Here is a 25,351-nt window from a genome sequence, read left to right as displayed (position 1 = left end):
GAATGCAGCGAAGGTTCACCAGACTGATTCCTGGGATGGCAGGACTGTCGTATGAGGAGAGATTGGGTCGACTAATTCTGTATTCGCTAGAGTTTAGAAGAATGAGAGGGGATCTCATTGAAACGTATAAAATTCTGACAGGGCTAGACAGACTGGATGCAGGGAGGATGTTTCCCCTGACTGGGGGGTCTAGAACAAGGGGTCACATTCTCAGGATACGCGGTAGGACATTTAGGACTGGGATGAGGAGAAATTTCTTCACTCAGAGGGTGGTGAACCTGTGGAATTCTCTACCACCGAAGGCTGTGGAGGCCAAGTCACTGAATATATTTAAGAAGGAGATAGATAGATTTCTAGACACAAACGGCATCAAAGAGTATGGGGAGAGAGCGGGAATATGGTATTGAGATAGAGGATCAGCCATGATCATATTGAATGGCGGAGCCAGCTCAAAGGACCGAATGGCCTACTCCTGCTCCTATTTTTCTATGTTTCTATCTCATTGAATGGCGGAGCAGGCTCGAAGGGCCGACTCCTGCTCCTATTTTTCTATGTTTCTATCATGGGCACAAAAATGATCTTGCTTTTCCCCAGGGTGGGAAACCATTCCTTTCCTCTCAGGCAATAATACAACCCTAAAATTTCCTTTGTAAAAATCCAACCAGTACATAAACACTTCACTTAAAGTGGGGTTTTTTTACGCAGTGAGTTGTTATGATCTGGAATGCACTGCCTGAAAGGCTGGTGAAAGCAGATTCAATATTAACTTTCAAAAGGGAGTTGGATATAAACTTGAAATGGAACATTTACTGGGCTATGGGGAAAGAGCAGGGGAGTGGGACTAATTGGATAGCTCTTACAAAGAGCCGGCACAGGCACGATGGGCCCAATGGCGTCCTCTGCTGTATGATTCTATGAAAATGTTCCAACTGCAGCTTGGGAGCATCATCTGATCATCTCTAACAACACCACTTCGCTAATCAGTTTTTAAAACAATTTTCTTGGGAAATTAGGAAGTGAGTTTGTGAAAGGCTAGAGAAGAGCTGGTGTCCATCTCAATCTTGGACTCAACTCCAATGCCCCCTTTACCGAACCACTCTAAGAAGGTTTGTTTTGCAGAACAGTATAAATGATTGCAAAATTCAGCACTTAGCTTCCATCCATTGTAATCCAGATGGTAGAGAGGAGGGAGGTTCATGACTGAGTGGGTGTTGGGGTCAGGAAGGAGCAATGGGGTCAGGTTGGAAGGTGCAGAGTAGATTCTGAGGAGCTCATCCAGAGGGAGCAAGGGTGGGGGGGTTCGGTGAACTTAGGAAGGATCAATGGGTGGGGGAAGAGAAAAACCTGCAACAACTTATGGGCCTGGAAGTGCTGAGCGACAGCACTTGCTGGCCAAGGAACATAGAAACATAGAAGAGAGGAGGAGTAGGCCATTCGGCCCCTCGAGCCTGTTCCGCCATTTAATGAGATCATGGCTGATCATCCAAATTCAGTACCCTCTCCCTGCTTTCTCCCCATATCTCTTGATCCTTTAGCCTTAAGAAATATATCTAACACCTTCTTGAATATATTTAATGAATTGGTCTCTACTGCCTTCTGTGGTAGAGAATTCCACAGGTTCACCACTCTCTGGGTGAAGAAATTCCTCCTCATCTCAGTCCTAAATGGCTTACCCCTTATCCTTAGACTGTGACCCCTGGTGCTGGACTCCCCACCATTGGGAACATCCTTCCTGCATCTAGTCTGTCTAGTCCTGTTAGAATTTTATAAGTTTCAATGAGATCCCCTCTCATTCTTCTAAACTTTAGCGAATACAAGCCCAATCGACCCAATCTCTCTTCATACGTCATTCCTGCCATCCCAGGTATCAGTCTGAATAATCTTCGCTGCACTCCCGCCATGGCAAGAACATCCTTCCTCAGATAAGGCGACCAAAGCTGCACACAATACTCAAGGTGTGGTCTCACCAAGGCCCTGTACAACTGCAGCAAGACATCCTTGCTCCTGTACTCGAATCCTCTCGCTATGAAGGCCAACATGCCATTTGCCTTCTTAACCGCCTGCTGCACCTGCATGCTTACCTTCAGCGACTGGTGCACAAGGACACCCAGGTCTCGTTGCACTTCCCCTTCTCCCAATCTACTGCCATTCAGATAATAATCTGCCTTCCTGTTTTTGCCACCAAAGTGGATAACCTCGCATTTATCCACATTATACTGCATCTGCCCACCCAACCTGTCCAAATCATACTGGAGTTTCTCGGCATCCTCTTCACAGCACACACGCCCACCCAGCTTTGTGTTGTCTGCAAACTTGGAGATATTACATCTAGTTCCCTCGTCTAGATCATTAATATATATTGCGAATAACTGGGGTCCTAGCACCGATCCCTGCGGTACCCCACTAGTCACTGCCTGCCACTCAGAAAAAGACCCGTTTATTGCAAATCTTTGCTTCCTGTCTGCCAACCAGTTCTCTATCCAAGTCAGTATTTTACCCCCAATCCCATGTGCTTTAACTTTGCACGTCAATCTCTTATGCGGGACCTTATCGAGAGCCTTCTGAAAGTCCAAATACACCACACCCACTGGTTCTCCCTTATCTATTCTACCAGTTACATCCTCAAAAAATTCCAGTAGATTAGTCAAGTATGATTTATCTTTTGTAAATCCATGTTGACTTTGTCCGATCCTGTCACTGTTTTCCAAGTGCTCTGCTATTACATCTTTTATAATGGACTTTAGCATTTTCCCCACTACCGATGTCAGGCTTACCCGTCTATAATTCCCCATTTTCTCTCTACCACCTTTTTTAAATAGTGGGGTTACATTAGCTACTCTCCAATCCATGGGAACTGTTCCAGAATCTATAGAATTTTGTAAGATGACCAGCAATGCATCTACTATTTCTAGGGCCACTTCCTTAAGTACCCTAGGATGTAGATTATCAGGAGCAAGGGCATAGAGGGGCTGGTGAGCAAGTGGTGAGAACAGGAGGGAGCAGGTAATGAGTAAAGACCACAGGAGAGCCAGGGAGCAGAAAGCACAGATGGGCAGGGGAGAAAGCAAAGAACAAATGTGGACCAGGGTACAAGTGGAGAGCATTGGGGGGGGGAGGGGTGGTGTGGGGGGGGGTGGCTGCAGAGCAAGGAACTGGTGGACAGCACAGAAGGGACAGGAAGGCAAAGGGAGGCCATGAAGTAGAGAGCACCAGTGGACAGGGAGTAAGCATGGGCGAGGGCCAATGTGGAGAGTACAAGGTGGTGGGGGTTGCTGGCAAGGAACTGGTAAGAGAGCATAGGAAGGCCGGGGTAATGCAAAATGCAAAGGGGACGGAGAGTGAAGAGCATGAGGCGACCAGGGAGTAAGCAGAGAGCAGATGGACTCAGGACACACATACAAACTGGGGAGCAAATCCCGAGCGGAGCAGTAAGGTGAGCCACACTGGACAAAATAATTAAATGTTATAAATGACTGAGCCTCAATCTTTTTAAATATATACACATATATATATGTGTAAAGCAGTCATCCCTTAATTAAGCATCAATGTCAGAGCATCCAGAAAATGAATTAAACATTCAGTGCCGGAGGCTCCAAAGAAAGAATTACATTTATTAAATGGAAGCCCCTCAACAGTCAGTTAAAATGTGAGGAGAAAGAGAAGTTGGTTGGTGTTTCACAGTCTGTAGAGTACAGGTCTCATGTTTCAGGGGGCAGCTAGGCTGGGCTGGTAAGGAGGCAAAAGAGGAGTGTGAAGTAGCCCCCTTTTGGGTAGTTCTGAGTGACTGGTCACAGGCGTGGCTGGTCTAACCTGGACCAGAACTGACTCTGCGCAAAGAGCAGTCGCTGCCGTGGCTTCACTCTGATTCTGGCGTTGCTGGTGATGGTGCTGTTGGGACACAGACCCAGCCAAGTCAACAACAACAACAACAACACCTTCCATTTATATAGTGCCTTTAAACGTAGTAAAATGTCCCAAAGTGCTTCACAGGAGCGTAATGAGGCAAAAATTGACACGAGACAAAAACGGCACTGGATCCCCTTTGAAGTAATTAAAATTTATAATTAATATCATTACGTGTTAGACATAGGACCTAGGTAGAGGAAAAATATGTATTCAGTAAGTAAAGTATGTAATGTGTGAATCGTAAAATAGCTGACAGCTAAAAACCGTTGGGAAAGTCTCTCAGTCACTAATCACAAACTGCTTGCTTTGCAGAAGTAACTTGAGCTCGTTAAGGCAAAGTAACTTGAGCTTGTTAACTTGAGCTTGTTACGAAAACAGGAACTGTTATCTTAAGAAAACATGTTACTGAACAAATCATCTGGCCAGAGACAAAGGGTGGTTGTTGCAGCAATAAGACTAAGCCAAGGCCGCAGTCACAGAAGGTCCCGGAACCAACTGATAACAGAAATGTGATTAATGTCTTGCTTTATATTTGCCATTCAGACGTTGATAGCTTTGCACCCGCCCCTAGGGCGGGGTATGATTTTTGTGTATAATTGTGAACGCCGTTAGGGTATCGGTGGAGTCGAATCTGAGAAGGGTCTCAGAAGGTTCTCCCCAGGCCCTCCCAGGACTGTGAAAATTAAAGGATCGTTTTGAACCATCACTCGAAGTCTGTCATCTGTACCCAACTAAGCGTCGACCTTGTATATCACTTGGTCCGCTTTTGGCTTACATCAATAGCCAAGATCACTAACACCACCCAGGCCAAGAATTAAATCCAGGTTCTTACTGGTTTGTGTGGCTCAGTTCCATTCTAGGGAACAAGTTTACCAACTGAGCTATCAGTGGAGCTCAAGTGTAAGAATTTTACAAAAATAGTTTGCCCATACTGTAAAAAGATAGCCTGTGCAAAACTGCCCGAGTGTCCTTTATTTGAAAAAGACAAGAAATTGCTCCCTTTCACACACTGGAATTTTGATTCAGTAGAAACGGCTTCTTTGTTTTGAAGGTGCCATTTCCATCTGAATAAACAGGTGAAATTCCGAATGACACAAAGGTATGGTGCATTCTTTGCTGATTTTTTCCACCCCTTCCGTGTCTCCACGTCAAATAAAAAGTTCATCCTTGGAGTGCACCCGAGAATCAGGAGGGCTGGGTTTGCAACTCATTTCATCCAAAATGCGTGTTCCTCACATCTACTTAAATAAAGCTACGTTTCCGACATATATACCAGAAGGATAACATCAACAGCTGAGGAGTTGGAAGAGAGATGAAATTTAAACAATATAATTCGTCAATCAGGAGACAGAATAATTAAGGGGATACTGGGGGAAATTTAACTTAAAAAAAAACGGGTGGGTTGGGGTCATGTGGGAAGGTAACGTGTTAAAAATCTGAATCCCGCCCAGAACCAGCCTCCAACCCACCCACTTACGGTTTTAACGGAGGCGGAACAGGAGGGGCGGGCAGCCAACCCGCTCGTAGGAGGCAGGCCGTCTATTTAAATATTATAATGAGGCTGGTTGGGTTTTGCAGGCCTCGTGAAACCCGCCAGCTAATGCAAGGCGAGGATTGGTGGATCTAGGAGGTACGTTTACCTCCTGAAACCAGCATCCCTGCCTAATCCACCCCCCATGATCGGAGACCCCCCACGAGGCCTCCCCACCCCCTGATCTGCTCCTTTGGCCCCCGATCGTTGCTGACCCCTCTACCCCCAGTTCCTATGGCCCTTCCCCTGCTCCTCCGGCCCCCAATCCTTTTTCGACCTCCCCCCCACCACCCCGTGCTGGTCTCGGCCCCTGATCCTCTTCCAACTGCCCCCCCCCACCCTCCGCCATGCTCCTCAGGTCGAAGCGATCCCTCCCCTCCCTCTTCTCTGTGGCCTAGTGCCACAGGCCTACCCGCCTGGAGCCAGCCAACCTCTCAATCTGGCTAGCTGCGGGTGGGAACCAGAGGTTTCCCATGCAAATCAGGCCCTGCCGTTAAATTTGGCAGAGCCTGCGGGAAAGCCATTCTCCCAGGTTTCCTGACCGCTTCAGAGCACCCCCCTACCAACCCGCCTTCCCCATTAAAATTCAGCTCAGAGTGCTGTTACTCTGCTTTCAGGTATTAATCATTTAACTGGATTTAAATAGAATTAAATCCTTCTGGTTGAACGTACCAAAAGTAACATTTGTTAGGAAGTTTCTCTTGAAAACAGCAACACTGACGCTCTCGTCAGAAGAGATAATTCATCAATCAAACTGTTTTGCAATCTGCGACTTTACTGAATGTGATAAAATATGTGAATCAGTTCTGCACTGTGTTATTACAGCACTGGCTAATGCATTATTAACCTTGTTAGACTTTGGGAACTGGTAGTGAATTTAAAAACCAAAGCCCGTACAAGTTAATTTCTCAGAGTCTATCATTGCATCTCATTTCGTGGGACACAGCAGGCTCTCTGCCTACTCTGTCTCTCACCCTCTTCAGGCTGTCCGCTGTGTTAGCAGATGAAGGACACGTCATGAATATAAACAGCATAAATCAGGTGCTACGAGCAGCACTATCACCACAACACTCAGACTGCAACATGTTCTCAAATTCAATTACTCTCCACTGGATAGATTTTATGATTCATGATGAAGTAATGATGTCCCAGAAAAACTGTTGATTCACAGCTCAGTGCAGTAATATAAGGGTTGATGTTAACCTTACCCGCCCGGTAGGAACAGTGCAGATGGGGGTGTCAAAATGGAGGCCGGGCGCAAGACCCGCGTTCCCATAGCATTTCCGCACCACCCCACCCCACCCCCGACGACATTTTATCGCCTGGGTTTTTGAGAGCGTGCAGGGGATGTCATAAATGTCCAATGATGTCATTGGGACCTCAACGGCAATTTAACTCGGTGATGTGCGAATCATGCACAGTCTAAGAGTCGGCAGCAAAGGCTGGAGGTAAGCAGCATCAGGCCAGTTAAGCATTCATTTCTAAATTATTGAGAGATTGTTTGTGGCCCAGGAGAAGGTGCAGGAGTGCTCTTCCTGGCCCAACAACGAAACCTTGGAAATAACAACAGAAAATGCTGGAAAAACTCGGCAGGCCAGGCAACATCTGAAACCTTGAAACCAGGAAACCTTGGGCCTCCTCTGCACCGGGCTTTCCCCCTCCCCCCGCCTCCCGCCCTTCTCCGGCCGGTATTGACCCGGAACCCCCCACTCACTTACCTTGCCGAGCAACGGTCTACAGCCACACAAAAATTTCCCACTCCCGCCCACCGGCCCCCAGCCCATCCCCGCTGGAAACGGGCAGCAGTCAGCATCAGGAAATTTAAACTGGGCCGCGGGAGATTTTAACTCTTCCTAGAAGGGAGAGAGAGAGAGAGCCTGGCAGGGCTGGACAGATCAACGCCCGCTTCAGGCCCAAGCACTGCGGATTCCCGCTCCGAATTAAACTCAGGGCATGTTTGCTATTCCACGAGAAAGGCTGGTAAAGCATTAATCAGTGTATTTACACGGCACTCGACAGACCACCATGATTGTCAGAAGTATCTGTCAAGTACATTGTAGAGCTAGAAAAAAAAAATCAAAGTCAAGACTAACGTGGATAGTTCACGAACTCATTGATACAACCTGTCGATGCTACAGTGAGTTAGTGGGTTTCCAAGATGTTGATTTCTCATGGCTAACTTTAAAAAGGCATGCCAGCAAAACTTCAAAACATGCATTTTCAGTCCAAGATTCTTCCCTTTATCCCTATCCTGTACGTTCTGCCCTCCAACCACCACTCTATCCACGTGGCCATCTTTCTTTTAAACTAACTAGTGGGGGGGAGGTTCCTAGAGAGCAAATAATACAAATGACAACAGAGAAGGTCATAGACTTAGGTAGCAGTGGGGGAATTAAAAAACAGAGCGTGTCAGGAAGGGGCAGAAGGTATGGATTAAAAGGTAAAGTAGTAAAAGGGGAAAAAGCAGGAATTAAGTGTCATAAAACATATTTGAAAGTTCTTTATCTGAATGCACATAGCATTCGTAACAAAATGGACGAGTTAATGGCACAAATAACTACATATGGGTATGATCTTGTGGCCATTACAGAAACATGGCTGCAGGGTGACCATGACTGGGAATTAAACATACCAGGTTATTTAACAATCAGGAAGGACAGGCAGGAAGGAAGGGGAGGTGGGGTGGCTATGTTAATAAAGGAAGGAATCACTGTAATACAGAGAAATAATATTGGGTCAAAGGATCAGGATAGTGAAACAGTTTGGGTGGAGATAAGGAATAATAAGGGGAAAAAAACACTAGTGGGCGTAGTCTATAGGCCTCCGAACAGTTGTAACTCTGTTGGACAGAGTATTAATCAGGAAATAGTTAAGGCTTGTAATAAGGGAACAGCTATAATTATGGGGGATTTTAATGATCATATTAACTGGACAAATCAAATTGGGCAGGGCAGCCTTGAGGATGAGTTCATTGAGTGTATTAGGGATGGGTTTCTTGAGCAGTATGTAACTGAACCGACCAGGGGGCAAGCAACCTTAGATTTGGTCCTGTGTAATGAGACAGGATTAATTAAAAATGTCCTAGTAAAGGATCCCCTTGGAATGAGTGACCATAACATGGTTGAACTCCATATTCAATTAGAGGGTGAGAAGGTTGGATCTCAAACAAGCGTGCTGAGCTTGAATAAAGGAGACTATGAAGGTATGAGAGCGGAATTGATTAGAGTGGACTGGGAAAATAGATTAAAGGGTAAGATGGTACATGATCAGTGGTGTACATTTAAGGAGTTCTTTTACAACTTCCAAAAAATATATATTCCACTGAGGGAAAAAGGGTGTAAAAGAAAAGATAGCCATCCGTGGCTAAGTAAAGTAATTAAGGATAGTATCCAACTAAAAACAAGGGCATATAAGGTAGCCAAATCTAGTGGGAGGATAGAAGATTGGCAAGTCTTTAAAAGACAGCAAAAAATAACTAAAAGATTGATTAAGAAAGGGAAGATAGATGATGAAACTAAATTAGCAAAAAATATAAAAACAGATAGCAAAAGTTTCTATAGTTATATAAAAAGTAAAAGGGTGGCTAAAGTAAATGTTGGTCCCTTAGAGGATGAGACCGGGAAATTAATGGTGGGAAACATGGAGATGGCAAAAACGCTGAACAAATATTTTGTATCAGTCTTTACGGTAGAGGACACTAAGAATATCCCAATACTGGACAAACAGGGGGCTCTAGGAGGTGAGGAGCTAAATACGATTAAAATCACTAAGGAAGTGGTATTTGGTAAAATAATGGGACTCAAGGTGGATAAATCCCCTGGACCTGATGGCTTACATCCTAGGGGCTTAAGGGAAGTAGCGGTAAGGATTGTGGATGCATTGGTAATAATTTTCCAAAACTCCCTGGACTCAGCAAAGGTCCCGGCAGATTGGAAAACTGCTAATGTAATACCCTTATTTAAAAAGGGTATTAGGCAGAAGGCTGGAAACTATAGACCTGTTAGTCTAACATCTGTGGTTGGTAAAATTTTAGAGTCCATTATTAAGGAGACAGTAACGGGACATTTGGATAAACATAATTTAATAGGACAAAGTCAGCATGGTTTTAGAGTCATAGAGTCATAGAGTTTTACAGCACAGAAAGAGGCCCTTCGGCCCATCGTGTCTGCGCCGCCCATCCCTCCCTGTCCAGTCTAATCCCATTTTCCAGCATTTGGTCCATAGCCTTGTATGCAATGGCATTTCAAGTGCTCATCCAAATGCTTCTTGAATGTTGTGAGGGTTCCTGCCTCTACCACCCTTTCAGGCAGTGAGTTCCAGCTTCCAACCACCCTCTGGGTGAAAAAGTTCCTCCTCAAATCCCCCCTAAATCTCCTGCCCCTTACCCTGAATCTGTGCCCCCTTGTTATTGACCCCCCTACTAAGGGGAAAAGTTCCTCTTTATCTACCCTATCTATGCCCCTCATCATTTTGTACACCTCAATCAGGTCCCCCCTCAGCCTTCTTTGCTCCAAGGAAAACAACCCCAGCCTGTCCAGTCTCTCTTCATAGCTGAGGCGCTCCATCCCAGGTAACATCCTGGTGAATCTTCTCTGCACCCTCTCCAAAGCAATCACATCCTTCCTATAGTGAGGCGACCAGAACTGCACACAGTACTCCAGCTGTGGCCTCACCAGCGTTTTGTACAGCTCCATCATAACCTCCCTGCTCTTATATTCTATGCCTCTGCTAATGAAGGCAAGTATCCCATAAGCCTTTTTAACCACCTTATCTACCTGTTCCACTGCCTTCAGGGAATTATGTACATGTACACCAAGGTCCCTCTGACCCTCTGTACTTCCTAGGGTCCTACCACTCATTGTGTATTCCCTTGCCTTATTTGTCCGTCCAAAATGCATCACCTCGCACTTTTCCGGGTTAAATTCCATTTGCCACTTTTCCGCCCATCTGACCAACCCGTTAATATTGTCCTGTAGCCTGAGGCTTTCCTCCTCGCAATTTACCACCCCACCAATTTTCGTGTCATCCGCGAACTTACTGATCATACCCTTTACATTCTCATCCAAATCATTAATGTAGATCACAAACAGCAAGGGACCCAGCACCGATCCCTGAGGTACCCCACTGGACACAGGCTTCCAGTCACAAAAGCAACCTTCGACCATCACCCTCTGCCTTTATGAAGGGTAAGTCATGTTTGACAAATTTGCTTGAGTTCTTTGAGGAAGTAACATACAGGGTGGATAAAGGGGAACCAGTGGACGTAGTGTATTTAGACTTCCAAAAGGCATTTGACAAGGTGCCACACAAAAGATTATTGCTCAAGATAAAAAATCACGGGATTGGGGGTAATATTCTGGCATGGGTGGAGGATTGGCTATCTAACAGAAAGCAGAGAGTTGGGATAAATGGTTCATTCTCAGACTGGCAATCAGTAACTAGTGGTGTTCCGCAGGGGTCAGTGCTGGGTCCCCAACTCTTTACAATCTATATTAACGATTTGGAGGAGGGGACCAAGTGTAACATATCCAAGTTTGCAGATGATACAAAGATGGGAGGGAAAGTAGTGAGTGAGGAGGACATAAAAAACCTGCAAAGGGACATAGACAGGCTAAGTAAGTGGGCAGAGATTTGGCAGATGGAATACAATACTGGAAAGTGTGAGGTTATGCACTTTGGCAGGAAAAATCATAGAACAAGTTATTATCTTAATGGCAAGAAACTGTGAAGTACTGTAGTACAAAGGGATCTGGGGGTCCTGGTGCACGAAACTCAAAAGGTTAGTATGCAGGTGCAGCAAGTGATCAAGAAGGCCAATGGAATGTTGCCTTTTATTGCTAGGGGAATAGAATATAAAAACAGGGAGGTATTGTTGCAGTTGTACAAGGTATTGGTGAGACCGCACCTGGAATACTGCATACAGTTTTGGTGTCCATACTTAAGAAAAGACATACTTGCTCTCGAGTCAGTGCAAAGAAGGTTCACTCGGTTAATCCCGGGGATGAGGGGGTGGACATATGAGGAGAGGTTGAGTAGATTGGGACTCTACTCATTGGAGTTCAGAAGAATGAGAGGCGATCTTACTGAAGCATATAAGATTGTGAAGGGGCTTGATCGGGTGGATGCGGTGAGGATGTTCCCAATGATGGGTGAAACTAGAACTAGGGGGCATAATCTTAGAATAAGGGGCTGCTCTTTCAAAACTGAGATGAGGAGAAACTTCTTCACTCAGAGGGTGGTAGGTCTGTGGAATTTGCTGCCCCAGAAAGCTGTGGAAGCTACATCATTAAATAAATTTAAAACAGAAATAGACAGTTTCCTAGAAGTAAAGGGAATTAGGGGTTACGGGGAGCGGGCAGGAAATTGGACATGAGTCTAGGTTCAGAACGGTGATGGCCCTGTGGGTAGCGGAGCGGGCCCAGGGGCCATGTAGCCTGGTTCTGCTCCTATTTCTTGTGTTCTAATTCTGTGTTAGATTTCAGGAGTTGATTCTATTCCTGTTTCTGGCTGGGGTGGAGATCACCTTTTACAGAAGGTAAGTACTGTAGAAAATATAGAGACAGAGTGATCTCCTGGACGAGTTTCGATCGCCTAGATGGGTCGGAGAGGAATTTCCCAGATTTTTTCTCCCAAATTGGCCATTGGGTTTTTTATCTGGTTTTTCGCCTCTCCCGGGAGATCACATGGGTTCGGGTGGGTTGTAGAGTGATAGTAGATTTGAGGTTAGGATCAGATCAGCCATAATCTTATTGAATGGTGGAGCAGGCTCGAGGGGCCGATTGGCCTACTCCTGCTCCTATTTCTTATGTTCTTATGTACTTAATTACAAAGACCATTTATCTTTGCCAGAAATCTCTTGTGTGTTACTTCATCAAATACTTTTCAAAAATCCGAACAAACCGTATTCATTTTGTATCATTTACAAGTCTTCTTTCATGCCTCCGGAAACCCAGTAAGTAAAAGGAGGCGAGAAGGGCTGGATCTATAAGATAAGTGCCTTTACAGCACTGCTTGTGGGCCAGGAGGAGTAGGAGTGTTTCCACCAGGCCCAGCAAGGGAACCTGTAAACTGCACCCACCGCCCCCCCCACGATCTGTCTGCTTCCCACCCCACCACCACGATCTCTACCCTCCCCCTGACCAGCATCTCGTCCCCCCAACCACCACCTCACACCCCCGACCATGCCCTACCCCCCAACCACCAACTCACCCCCCTGACCACCATCTCGTCCCCAAAACCACGCTTTACCCCCCAACCACCATCACGCTCCCCCGCAATCTCTCCCCTCACCCCCGCCTGCCCCCCTGACGCTGATCTCTCCCTGCCTCACTACCTGCTCCTCCGCTGCGCCCTTGTGCTGCAGATTTTCCCACCCGACAGGCAGCCAGCCTGTCAATTTGGCTGGCTGTTGGGTGGAAAACCTGGAGAAAAAAATCTGAAAGACATCCTGCAGGACGTTCGGGAAACCCATACTTCCGGGTTTCCCGTCCATAACTCCTCCCCCTGCTCAAACACGCAGCTCGGTAAATATTGGGGCCACAGAGTCTCGGTACATCATATCACAGGGCTTTTATTTAGAATGCAATGTACTCAAAGAAATCAAGTAAGTTGGTCAGATAGGATCTCCCCTTCTGAATCCATGTTGACTGCTGCATGCCAGATTATGGTACAGGTAGTCCTCAAGATTATACTTGATAACAGTAATCAATTCCATTATTTTACCCAGTATTGAAGTAAGGCTAATAGTTCTCAAAGGTGTGCAACAGGATGAGGCAGTCGATTAACATTTATTTCTAACTGCTCCGTGTGGTGTTTTTTTTTTAAGTAACATACTAATGGTAAGACTCTTTTCCAAAATGCGTATTAGTTCCTGCTTACCATCTGCAACTTCAAAGTCCTTGAATGCAAGTTCTGAGCCCGAGTCATCCAGCAGAACCTCCCCGTTCAGTGTGAATGTCATGGTATACTCGTTCATGTCGACCAGGCAGCCGACGACATCCCCTGCCTGCCAGGAACGGCCAAAGTGCTCATTACCCTGGTGCCACCGTTGTGCCTGCGGCATACATCACGTGCAAACGATTACACAGTGAACAAAGCAGTGCAACCGCTGCACGTTGAATGTTAAGTAGAGCAGAGTTCAATCTCTACACATTCTGTCATTGTCCAATCATTCACTGGATAAACACGGTAGGAAATCATTGGAGAAATTCTACACAAAGAATGAGGGTTTTCGTTTGCATTAAACACCATTATTTTTGGCAATCTTTTAGCACGTTACGATATAGGATGGGTCAAATGATACATCTTTCTTATTAATTAAAATGAAGGAGGACATCTGCTTTGTGGTGGGTACTTACCTGGCGTCATAAATCGCAACTTCTACAAGAAGTAACTCAGGCAGTACTACTGAACGGCCAGTTGAGGGCGCCGTCCGGGGGGGGGGGGAGGGGGGGGAACAAAATAAATCGCAAGTCACTTCCGGGCTGTTCTTGCACACCTCTCATCATCTGGTTCAAGAACACCCATTGGTAGAGACCAGAGATCAAGTTGCCTGGCTGCTCACTCTCAGACAGGGAATTGTAAAGAGGAAGAAAATAAAATCCATTGAAAATGGAAATCGGAAATCCACACAAAGGGAGGCCCCCGCCATTTTCAGGTTCAGGCTTCATTATATGTGGCCAGCAAGCTGCAGGTACCAAACAGGTGTTCCACCGCAGCTTGCAGGTTATAGGAGGGCAGGAAATCAACCGGCTCCTACAGACAGGCTTGGGCAGGGGTGGGGTTATCAGTCCCAGAGGGGGCCAGGCATGGGCCAGCAGTGGCCCACAGCAATTTTATGGAGCCAAGCAGAGCATTCCTGCTGGCTCCAGAAAAATAAGAAAAAAACTGTTGGCCATAGCCGGTCCCTGTAAGAGCCGCTGGTTAGCCCACTCACCCACCACCTGTTACAAATGGGAGGAGCACCTGCAGTGTGCAATCTGCCCATCTGTACTTTAAAATTGCAACTGGACTTCCACAGTGGCATACAACCCCTATTTGCATATTTAAACAGCTTCCCACCCGAAACAGGCAGGGGTGCTGTGTGCCCATTTACAGGCCTGCCTCAAAATTGCCTCGGGGATCCAAAAGGGTGACCGAGGCCCCCCCTTAATTTTCCTCTGCTTGCAGCCCATTCTTCATGCGAGAAGCGAGTGGCCAGCAGGTGAAAATGGCTCCCCAATGGACTGAATGGCCTCTTTCTGCGCTGTAAACTTCTATGGTTCTAAGGACGATTGGGCCCGGATTTTATGGTGTACGCTGGCTGTCATAAGTGCCCCGCGAGTTCCGGGCTTCCGCATGCGATGCACGTGCGCGAGAACCCGGAATTTGCGATGTCAAGTTTCAGCTTGACAGATCGTACACATCCGCTGAAAACTGGCATTGGCTGGCACAGAGTTGGGCTATTTGCCCAGCGCATACCCACCAAACCCTTACACAGGGGCAGCACGGTGGCATAGTGGTTAGCACTGTTGCCTCACAGCGCCAGGGACCCGGGTTCGAATCCGGCCTCGGGCGACTGTCTGTGTGGAGTTTGCACATTCTCCCCGTGTTTGCGTGGGTTTCCTCCGGGTGCTCCGGTTTCCTCCCACAGTCCAAAGATGTGCGGGTTAGGTCGATTGGCTATGATAAATTGGCCCTTAGTGTTAGGGGGATTAAATACGTGGGGTTACGGGGATAGGGTGGGATATGTGTTGGAGTAGGGGTTACGGGGATCAGGTGGGATATGTGTCGGTGCAGGCTCGATGGGCCGAAATGGCCTCTATCTGCACTGTGGGGTTTCTGTGATTTCTGTGACCTGGTAAAAGCAGGCATAAGGCCTTTTTTTAAACCAGCATTATGGTTTAAATAAATGCTAAAATAAAATGTTAAAAATCATTTAAGCATTCCCTCACATTTAAAATTAGATTAGGTTATTTTTGTCCCATTTAGAAATGTTTAATTTATTTTTCAAAAAAATTACATTTTTATTTTAAATGTTTAACTAAATGGTATTTTAATTCATTTTTAACCTGTCATGATTTATTTTTATTTGTGTTGTTAAAATGTATTTTTATGGGGATTTCCATTATGCTTATGAGGATTCTGTACGTAAATGGAATCCCCATAAACATTGTCATTAATTGGCTTGGCCCACGTGATCTCAAGGACGCTCGCGAACCTCCTGCACCCCTGGGATGAGTGGGCCTGCAGGCCCAGGAGCGCAAGTGTTTGAAGGTCCGGAGCAATCAGGTTGGTGCGGCAAGCCTCCAACCGCAATTTCCACCCTTTGGTGTGGGATAGTGGAAAAATTAAAGCTCAAGCATTAGGGGATACTCTTCTGAGGTAGGGGTAAGGCAGATTGCTAGGGCAGAGTAGAGAGAGCTTTACTGGCGGTGCTGCATCTGACCAGTGAATTCTTCATGCTAAATTGGGTGACACTTTTCATTCCCCAGCACTGGTGTAATTTATGCCCATCGGGCATAAAATTCTCCCCTTAGCAAACTTTATCTTTTTTTTTCAAAGCAGTGTTTGTGAATCACAACATGTACTGAATAATAATTCAGCAGCAAAAAGACTATTGAAATATAGAGAGTAAAGTGATTAATACATTTGGATCTGATCATTTTTATTTCTTTCTGTTCATATCGACACACGGGGACAGTCCTTGACGTGTCTGTTTTAAAGCATACGAACCTTGAAACCATCAAAAACAAAGGACTGATCATCCGTCCCAAGCTCCTGATCTGGGCGGCAGCCTGGTCTGGTCCAGCCAATGCGTATGTCTTCAGCTGTCACGGCTTCAAACTCAAAGTACCACTTCCCGCTTTTCACTGCATAGGTTTTCTCAGCACGGAAAATGCGGAACCTCTCTGCCACATTGTTCGACAGATCAGATCTTGCAGCTACAATTAAAAAAAACCCACACACAATGAAATATATATGATTTCACATTTCAGTAAGAAAAGTATGATTTAAATAAACATAGCAACCTCATAGGAACTGAAGGGATTAACGTTTTCCTCTGCCTATCAGCTGCAAAGGCCTCTAGTTCCAACCCAGCGCCTAGTGTTAGGGTTGCCAACTCTGGTTGGACGCATTCCTGGAGGCTTGACATTTGATCATGTGATATTTGATCACATGACCACCGTGAGCTATATATTGTGAAAAAATCTTCCGCAGGATTCAGGCCACCTGCCCACAAAGCTTACTTCCTGTTGTCCCAATTTTGAGTCACACTTCTCTGTCAGCGCTGGTTACTTTAGCAAATGTTTGTTGCGTTGCTCGTTTCCTAGCAATTGTGCTAGAAATAGCAGAGGGAATTTTCCTCAACCCATTTAAGATTTTGCTACACGTAACGATCACAGGAATCCTTTCCCACTGGGATTCTCCTGTCTCCCCGAACGCTTCTTGTGCAAACATAAAACAAAAAAAAGACGGATTTTTTTTAATACTCTTGGGAAGGATCAATATGTTGCTTTATAAGCAGGATCAAATTGTTACACGGTATGTTATAAAGAGACTGCACTGTACTAAATGCCACAACTGATCACAGGCAATGTAGAATACAAGCTGACATGAATCAGTCATTCATGAAAGAAAGACTTATGAAATAATACTGAGCGGCCTACGGGTGGCGCTGTCCAGGGAGAGTATAAATACTCGGGCATGGGCCCAGCTTGCGCAGGACATTCTTAACAAGAACTAGTGAAGGACACAACTAGACCTCCATGTTGTAAAACAGTTGATTAAAGCTTTGTTTAACGCTTAGACCAAGTGCCTGGTAGTTTTCTTACGTCACAAGCTATCCCTCACACGCGTAAATTCCACTGAACTGCCCTGCAGAAGTACCATTAACAACCCCCCCTAATCCAAGCTGACAGCACTACAGAAGAAAGTGAGCCAAACCCTCTTGGCATCTGCTGGGCTAACATCAGTGCAAAGCACAAGTATAAAAGTCATTTCTCCACAAAATTAAATCAGCACCGTATTCCGACAGATCAGATCAGAGTAGGGCTCATGGCTACAGAGGGTGAGGAATGAGGATTTAAAAAAAATAATAAAGTAGCTTCTCTCCCTTTCCCGAATGGCTAAAACTTAACTCTGCCTATTAATTATTGCTACATGGACTATACCCTGCTTGAATTAGGCTTGGGGGTTGTTCTTTGAGAAGTTATTGGTGGATTTAGGATTTATCTACCAATAGCAGCGGAAGACTGAAACTCCAGACTATAGAGGTGCGCAGGCATGAAATGTCAATAGAAAGTATTTTTCTTCTGGGCCGAGAGATCGATCCTCAGTTCTGGGAGACTGCCGGCCAATCCAGAGGGGTTGACATGACAACCCTACTGACGTAAGAAAACTACCAGGCACTTGGTCTAAGCGTTAAACAAAGCTTTAATCAACTGTTTTACAACATGGAGGTCTAGTTGTGTCCTTCACTAGTTCCTGTTAAGAATGTCCTGCGCAAGCTGGGCCCGTGCCCGAGTATTTATACTCTCCCTAGACAGCGCCACCCGTAGGCCGCTCAGTATTATTTCATAAGTCTTTCTTTCATGAATGACTGATTCATGTCACCTACCTAGTGTGGCCTAGATGCACAGGAATGGCATCCCTCAATTTAAGAAGCACAAATTTTCATTCCCCCCACCGCCACCCCCCCCCCACCCCCAAACCCTGCTCTGGCAAAGAGAAATACGAAACAGCTCATCCTCCTGATATACTTAAATTTTAATAAAATGGTGGGGAAGTGTTAAGCTAAAGTCAATGCACTTCCATACCACAGCTAATTTCAGAGCATTGCTGGGTCAGGCCTGGAGGAAATTGACCACCTCCTCTCATAGCTTTGATGCTCTATGGTGTTATGCGAGAAAAGCTAAGGGGAAAGAAAGAACATACGAATTAGGAACAGGAGTAGGCCACTCGGCCCCTCGAGCCTGCTCTGCCATTCAATAAGATCATGGCTGATCTGATTACTCCACATTCCCGCCTACCCGATAACCTTTCATCTCCTTGCTTACCAAGAATCTATCTATCTCTGCCTTAAAAGTATTCAAAGACTCTGCTTCTACCGCCCTCTGAGGAAGAGTTCCAAAAGACTCACGAACCTCTGTGAGAAAAAAAATTCTCATCTCTGTCTTAAATGGGTGACCCCCTTATTTTCAAACAGTGACCCCTAGTTCTAGATTCTCCCACAAGAGGAAACATCCTCTCCACATCCACCCCGTCAAGACCCCTCAGGATCTTATATGTTTCAATCAAGTCACCTCTTACTCTTCTAAACTCCAGCAGATACAAGCCTAGCCTGTCCAACCTTTCCGCATAAGACAACCCGCCTATTCCAGGTGTTAGCCTAGTAAACCTCTGAACTGTTTCCAAAGTGTAACTGTTAAATTGCAGAAATCTCATGCAGTTGCCAGAAACATCAGGCTATTTATGTGGACCTCACTCAGCATTAATATAAATGTAAGAAGTCACACAACAATCTTTCTAACTGCCATTTATCACACCTCGGCAGAGAGATAATCACAGCAATCAAAGGTGTGAATGGTGCGGAACTTGGCTATCAGTTTCTGCTCGATGATTTTGCGTTGTCATGTGTCTCGAAGGCCACCTTGGAGACCATGCAGACACTGCGACAACGGATGAATGGACACTGCGCAACAATCGCCAGGCAAGAGTGTTCCCTCCCAGTCGGGGAACACTTCAGCAGTCAAGGACATTCAGCCTCCGATCTTCGGGTAAGCATTCTCCAAGGCGGCCTTCGAGACACACGACAACGCAAAATCGTTGAGCAGAAACTGATAGCCAAGTTCCGCACTCATGAGGACGGCCTCAACCGGGATCTTGGGTTCATGTCACGCTACATGTAACCCCACATAACGTAGGGTCATCCAGACTCGAGTCATCGTTGGCTTGTTCCCTCTACACAGATGCAGCCGGACCTGCTGTGATTTCCAGCAAAAAAAATATCTTTTGTCTGTTCTTTTGTTTTTCATACAGACCCCAGCATCTGCAACATTTGACCCCTTGTGACCCCACCTCATTGTTCTTTGATGTAATGTTTTCCTGACTGACCTGTTTGGACACCATTCACAGCTTTGATTGCTGTGATTATCTCTCTGCCGAGGTGTGATAAATGGCAGTTAGAAAGATTACCTGTAATCATCTGGCATTATTCTCTGACTATATAAGCTGTGTCTTTATGCATCTCTCCACTTCACCTGACGAAGGAGCAGCGCTCCGAAAGCTTGTGATTTCAAATAAAATTGTTGGACTATAACCTGGTGTTGTGTGACTTCTTACATTTGTCCACCCCAGTCCAACACCGGCATCTCCACACCATGAGCATTAATATAAATGTAAGCCTATATGAAAATTAGATATTTCAAGACTATCTACCTTTTCACAAAGATCACAAAATAAAGCCAGATGAGTGATACTATTTGGCCCATCTAACCTATCTATTCATAGAAATGTCTGAGTGCTCACAATATCTAACTGCCTCTTAAACTGTCTTTTTTTTGTTGAATTATAGACTTTCTAGTTCTATACAAACTCTCTGACAAGACATTTAAATTCACTAGCACAGTAATAAGGTACATAGAGGAATATACTGCTTGCATAAATAAAACTAGAGCACGCCTCCTCTTAAATACTTGATCAACATGTCGCTTTTGTTGAAGTAATGAAATGCGTGCAAGCGCTGTTGCAATGTTAACAATGTACTGTACTTCTTCCCTGTTATCAGCAACTTAGACAATTAATCTGCTGAAAAAGCCAGAGAAAGTGATCTTGTGAATGGAATGGTTTCTCTTCAATTTATTCCGATCTCACATTTAACCATCCCTGAATCCACTATGTGCCAATAATTGTATTGTCTACATTTCTAACCCTGTCAGTACAAACTTTTGAAAGCTTTAGTTAGAATGATTTTTAAAAAGTAACATTTTAATTGTCCCAAATGAACCCTTATCCCACTGGTCAAAGATTTGTATTGTGCATTCCTGTGGATTTTCAGATCTTTCAGTGTGTTAAGGGTTAACATATGAAAAGAAAAGTGAGAAAAGCTGTCAGTCCCACCAATGTTCACCCTATCCATTAGACAGTGCAACGTTGTGCACCACCTTCTCCAACCATTAACTCCTGGAGAGGCAAAACAATAGAGAAAAAGATCTGACGAAAGGTCATCCACCTGAAACGTTAACTCTTGTTTCTCTCTTCACAGATGCTGCCTGACCTGCTGAGTTTCTCCAGCATTTTCTGTTTTAATTTCACATTTCCAGCATCTGCAGTATTTTCTTTTTGTATTAGAGAAAAAGATCTGTCCAATTTCAGGGGGAAAAAACACTCAAAAAATTCCTCAACTCCCTGAGGCAATCAAGCAATCTCCAGGTGCCTATGGTTAACCATGATGCATCACTAGACACAGCTGAACCAAGTCCCCACCCCATGTCCCAAATTCCTATACAAGGGTCAAAATGACAATCTTATTTAGAAAAGTCATTTGGTTAGGTTAATTGGGGGGAAAGGAATCTCAGGCATAAAACAATATTTTACATGGCTGTTGGTTAAGTGCCGAATGGGCAGACAATGCAAATATAGCTGGGATACTAAAGGCGTAAGAGCCTGGTTGACTTAAACCAAACACTAACAGCTCCCGCTCCCCCTTTCCATAATCATTAACAATAATTTGATGTACAGTGTTAGAAATAATTTGAAAAGCTTATTGAAACACAAAGAGCAGGTCATCCACCAGTACAGCAGACTGCAAGCTATGCTGGAATCAAACTTGACAACATGTATAATTAGTCTGTTACAACAGGCTCCAGTCTCCACACAGATCAGCACAGCAGTTCCAATTACAGACATACTTCTATTTTATGCACATTATCTTAAATTAACGGCAGGGAAACTGATTGTTATAGACACTGCACATGCCCTTACCACCCATAACAGCTAATATGTATTTATAAACACCTTATTCCCTGCTATTTCTTCATTGGTAATGAGCTATTAGGCACCATACATGGTAGTTTCCCTCTGAAAGCTATTCATAAGAACATAAGAAATAGGAGCAGGAGTAGGCCAATCGGCCCCTCGAGCCTGCTCCGCCATTCAATAAGATCATGGCTGATCTGATCCTAACCGCCAATCCACTATCACAGAACCATCTCCTGAATCTAACAGAGTTAGACACACGAAATAGGAGCAGGATCAGGCTACACGGCCCCTGGGCCCGCTCCGCTACCCACAGGGCCATGACCGATCCGAACCTAGACTCATGTCCAAATTCCTGCCCGCTCCCCGTAACCCTTAATTCCCTTTACTTCTAGGAAACTGTCTATTTCTGTTTTAAATTTATGTAATGATGTAGCTTCTACAGCTTTTTGGGGCAGCATATTCCATGGACCTACCGCCCTCAGAGTAGTTTGAACTTTTCTCTGCTATTTTCCACAATGTAGTAAGCTCTACTTACTGCAATTTTAATACTTGCATTTTTTTCTCCTAAGCCATTACAAAAAGACTATGGGCTAGAATTTCCCAGGGCCATGGAGGCGGGAATGGAGGCGTGTGGGGTGTTAAAATCGCGAAATCGGGGGGCACGAACCCATCCCGCCCCCAACCCGCCTCCATGCCCGTTTCCCAGGAGGCAGGTACCCGACCTGTGCTGGGAGCCGCCTCCCCGAGGCGGGAAGGGGATTAGTGCCAATTAACTGCCTGTTAACAGGCAGTTCTTTGCCTAATCCCTATTTTTATCCCTGAAGTGTGGGCTGCCCGACGGCTCCAAACCACGCCAAGTTAGCGAGGCGGACCGTCGGGCTGAAGGGCTTGGAGGGTTTGAGATGTCCGGTGTTCAGGTGAGTGATGGGTGCATGAGTGCAGAGGTAAGTGTGTTTGGTGTGTGTAAAGTGTTTAAATAAGTTTTACTTACCTTTACTTACTAATGAAGGCTTCCTTCCTTCAGGTCTCGGGAGTCCCTCATCTCACCGGCACAGAAAGCAGAATGGTCGCGAGCTGTCAAAAGTTGCAGCCTCTGCTTTCTGTTCTGGAGAGATCTCTAAATCAGCCTGAGAGGAAGGAATTAACTTAGAGTACAGATTGTCAGTGTTTGACAGCTTCACAGAGCTGTCAAACGCTGATATTTCATCTGTCAAAAGCTCTTGACAGATGAAATGTCAATCTGTGATGTCACCTGTTGCCGGGTGGCCCTTAATTGGCCTGCTGAGCCCGCTGGGCGGGCTCAACAAGGTCAATCAAGGGAAAATCGAGTAGGTTGGCCACAACTCGATGGAGGCGGGACTACAACCCCAAAAGGGGGAGTCCCGCCTCCTACTCGCCTCCATTGATAAAATCCAGCCCTGAATGTTAAATCCTGCATATATGCATCTTACAAGTAATCACTTGTCTCATTTTTGATGAATACATCTCTTCTTACTATGAAAGAAGGAGACACTCTTTTAAAAAGAAAACGCTTGTCTTTAGTTTCATTCTTAATGCATGTCCATGTACACAAATTAATAAAAGCTAGTGCACAAGTACAAAAAGTAATCAAAACAGCGAATGGAGTGTTGGCCTTTATTTCAAGGGGGCTGGATTACAATGGGGAGAAAGTTATGATTCAGTTGTAAATGACCTTGGTTGGACCATACTGGAGTGCTGTGTTCAGTTTTGGGCACGGCAGGAAGGATATATTGGCCTTGGAGGGGGCATAGCACAGATTCACTAGAATGGTACCGGGGCTTAATAGGTTAACTTATGAGGACAGGTTATATAAACTTGGCTTATATTCCCTTGTGTTTAGAAGGGCAAAGGGGCGATATAATCGAGGTATTTTAAATGATAAAAGAATTCAACAGGATAAATAGAGAGAAACTACTTCCTCTGGTGGGGGGGAATCCAGAACAAGTGGGCACAATGAAATCATGAAGCATTTATCCACACAAAGAGTAGTGGAAATCTGGAACTATCTCCTGCAAAAGACTGTGGAAGTTGGGTCAATTGAAAGTTTCAAGACTGAGATTGATAGATTTTTGTTAGGTAACGTGATCAAGCAGTATGAATCAAAGGAGGGCAAATAGAGTTGAGGTACAGATCAGCCATGATCTGATTGAATGGCAGAACAGGCTTGGGGTGCCGAATGGCCTATTACTATCCCTATGTTCCATTGCATAAAAGCACTAATTCATGAATCTCATTAATATTTAAGCATATTTAGTAGAAAAAAACACAGGCAAGGACATTTTTCCTTGAAATGAGTCCTCTCTGTTAGAGGGTAGTCCATACTGGGTAAGACTCTCTTGTCAACTGCTCTGTAATAACAATTTAATTCCCTGACCTCATTAGCTAGGAAGATATCTTTATTACCTCATGATTAGGAAGTGTGTCAGCCTGCTTGAATAGTGGTACGCTGGAGATTTTTCAGATTTAGTTTCTTGTTTAAATGTGAAGTAATCAAAAAAAAATCATTGGGTTGCGTTTTGGACTTGGGGCCAGCATTTGTGCCAGTTCAATTGGTGCCAAACCTGTATCAAAGGTAGCTACCAATGTCCATCGAGCACCTGGCTTCGCCACAGATTCCTGAATGAAGATCTGTCATTTGGTTAATTTGATCCAATATACAGTTCTTGTATAGTTTGCAGAAATGTTGATTCATCAGTCAGCTAGCTGCTGGCTTTCCCCTTCAATTCCTCTCATAATAACTTCCTGATTCTGACCCACACTGAGGGGGGAATCCCAAAGTGGATGGCACATGCTTCCCCCAAGGTGATGAAGAAAGATCATACTCATGGACATCTCCTAACATTCAGCTCAAGAACAAGAATGGCAGAGGCCTGACAGCTAATCTCCTGCCATCTTCTCAGCTCAGGAATGAATGGTGCATAGTACAGGAAGACGTGATGAAAGACACAACAACAGTTATATAAAAAAAAGAACACTGACTAAACATAACGGTATTCGGCAACTAGCTTCTACTGTGAAGACATAGCTGTTAGTCTTTTATCATTATGTGTCCTGGCATGTAATCTTAGGTGTGAGAAGAAAGAGTTGAGATGTACCATGGTCTTGGTCTGGTGCCTCTAAATTATATCCATATCCTAGAAGTGTGCGAACTGCCTCCCGCAGGCTGTCCTTGTTGGACTTTTTTGTGCGCTCATCCAAAAGGGTATATGGAACCAGGCGAGGGTTTCTTCTGTTTTTGACATCCTGTAATAAAATAAACACATTAAGAAATAACAACAACAAAAAAACAGAATTGCTGCCCTCAGGAGCTTTTAGGATTAGGTAGCATGTATGTCAGTCTCAGTAATTAGTTTTCACGTTGGGGAGGGGAGGAGAAGTTGTCCAAGTGTGATTCAGTACAGGGAGACAGTTTTGTGAGGTGTGATGTCTGATAAGCATTAATTGCGAATGTGTTCTTGTCATATCCAATTGCTCCCAAGTCTACATCAGGCAACAAGATAAACGTTTATATTTTGTAAAACCCTGGAGCATCAATGTGCTGCATCATGCAGATGTTGGAGATGTATTTGTACCTATAATTTCTCACAAACAAACCTCCTGACATCAGTCATACCAGCACGATGAGGCACTGGGCAGAAAGCAGGCAATTACCGACCGTGAGGAGGCAAGAAAAAAGGATGATCATCCTGTGCTGCTCTTCAACCCTTCCCAGCAGCCTGTTTCAGAACAGCAGTAGTGAAACACTGTGAATGGTGCATTCAACTGGAGAAAATGCATCTCATAGGGAGACCATCAGGAGAAGGAAAGGGGATTCCCTGATGGTTCTGTTGGTTGAGGCAGTACGTAAATCAGCCATAAAAGAAAAGAAAGACTTGCATTTATATAGCGCCTTTCACGACCACCGGACGTTTCAAAGCGCTTTACAGCCAATGA

The 25,351-nt window shown here is 45.0% G+C and overlaps 1 protein-coding gene across 1 annotated transcript in view; it reads right to left on the bottom strand.

The window, feature by feature from the left end:
* Positions 1-25,351, bottom strand: part of ryr2a (ryanodine receptor 2a (cardiac)) — a 957,985-nt gene that overhangs the window by 331,124 nt on the left and 601,510 nt on the right. The window contains exons 26-28 of the mRNA XM_085980259.1: positions 24,514-24,661; positions 16,151-16,359; positions 13,316-13,490 (exon numbers count right to left, since the gene is read on the bottom strand). Coding sequence (XP_085836385.1) covers positions 13,316-13,490; positions 16,151-16,359; positions 24,514-24,661 — 532 coding nt within the window. The remainder of the gene's footprint in view (positions 1-13,315; positions 13,491-16,150; positions 16,360-24,513; positions 24,662-25,351) is intronic.

The sequence above is a fragment of the Somniosus microcephalus genome, chromosome 3 (assembly GCF_052327205.1).
Source record: "Somniosus microcephalus isolate GS21.2 chromosome 3, FLI_Smic_1.0, whole genome shotgun sequence".
NCBI classification, from domain to species: domain Eukaryota; kingdom Metazoa; phylum Chordata; class Chondrichthyes; order Squaliformes; family Somniosidae; genus Somniosus; species Somniosus microcephalus.
The sequence above is the reverse complement of the archived record's forward strand: the minus strand, read 5'-3'. Positions and strand labels throughout refer to the sequence as shown.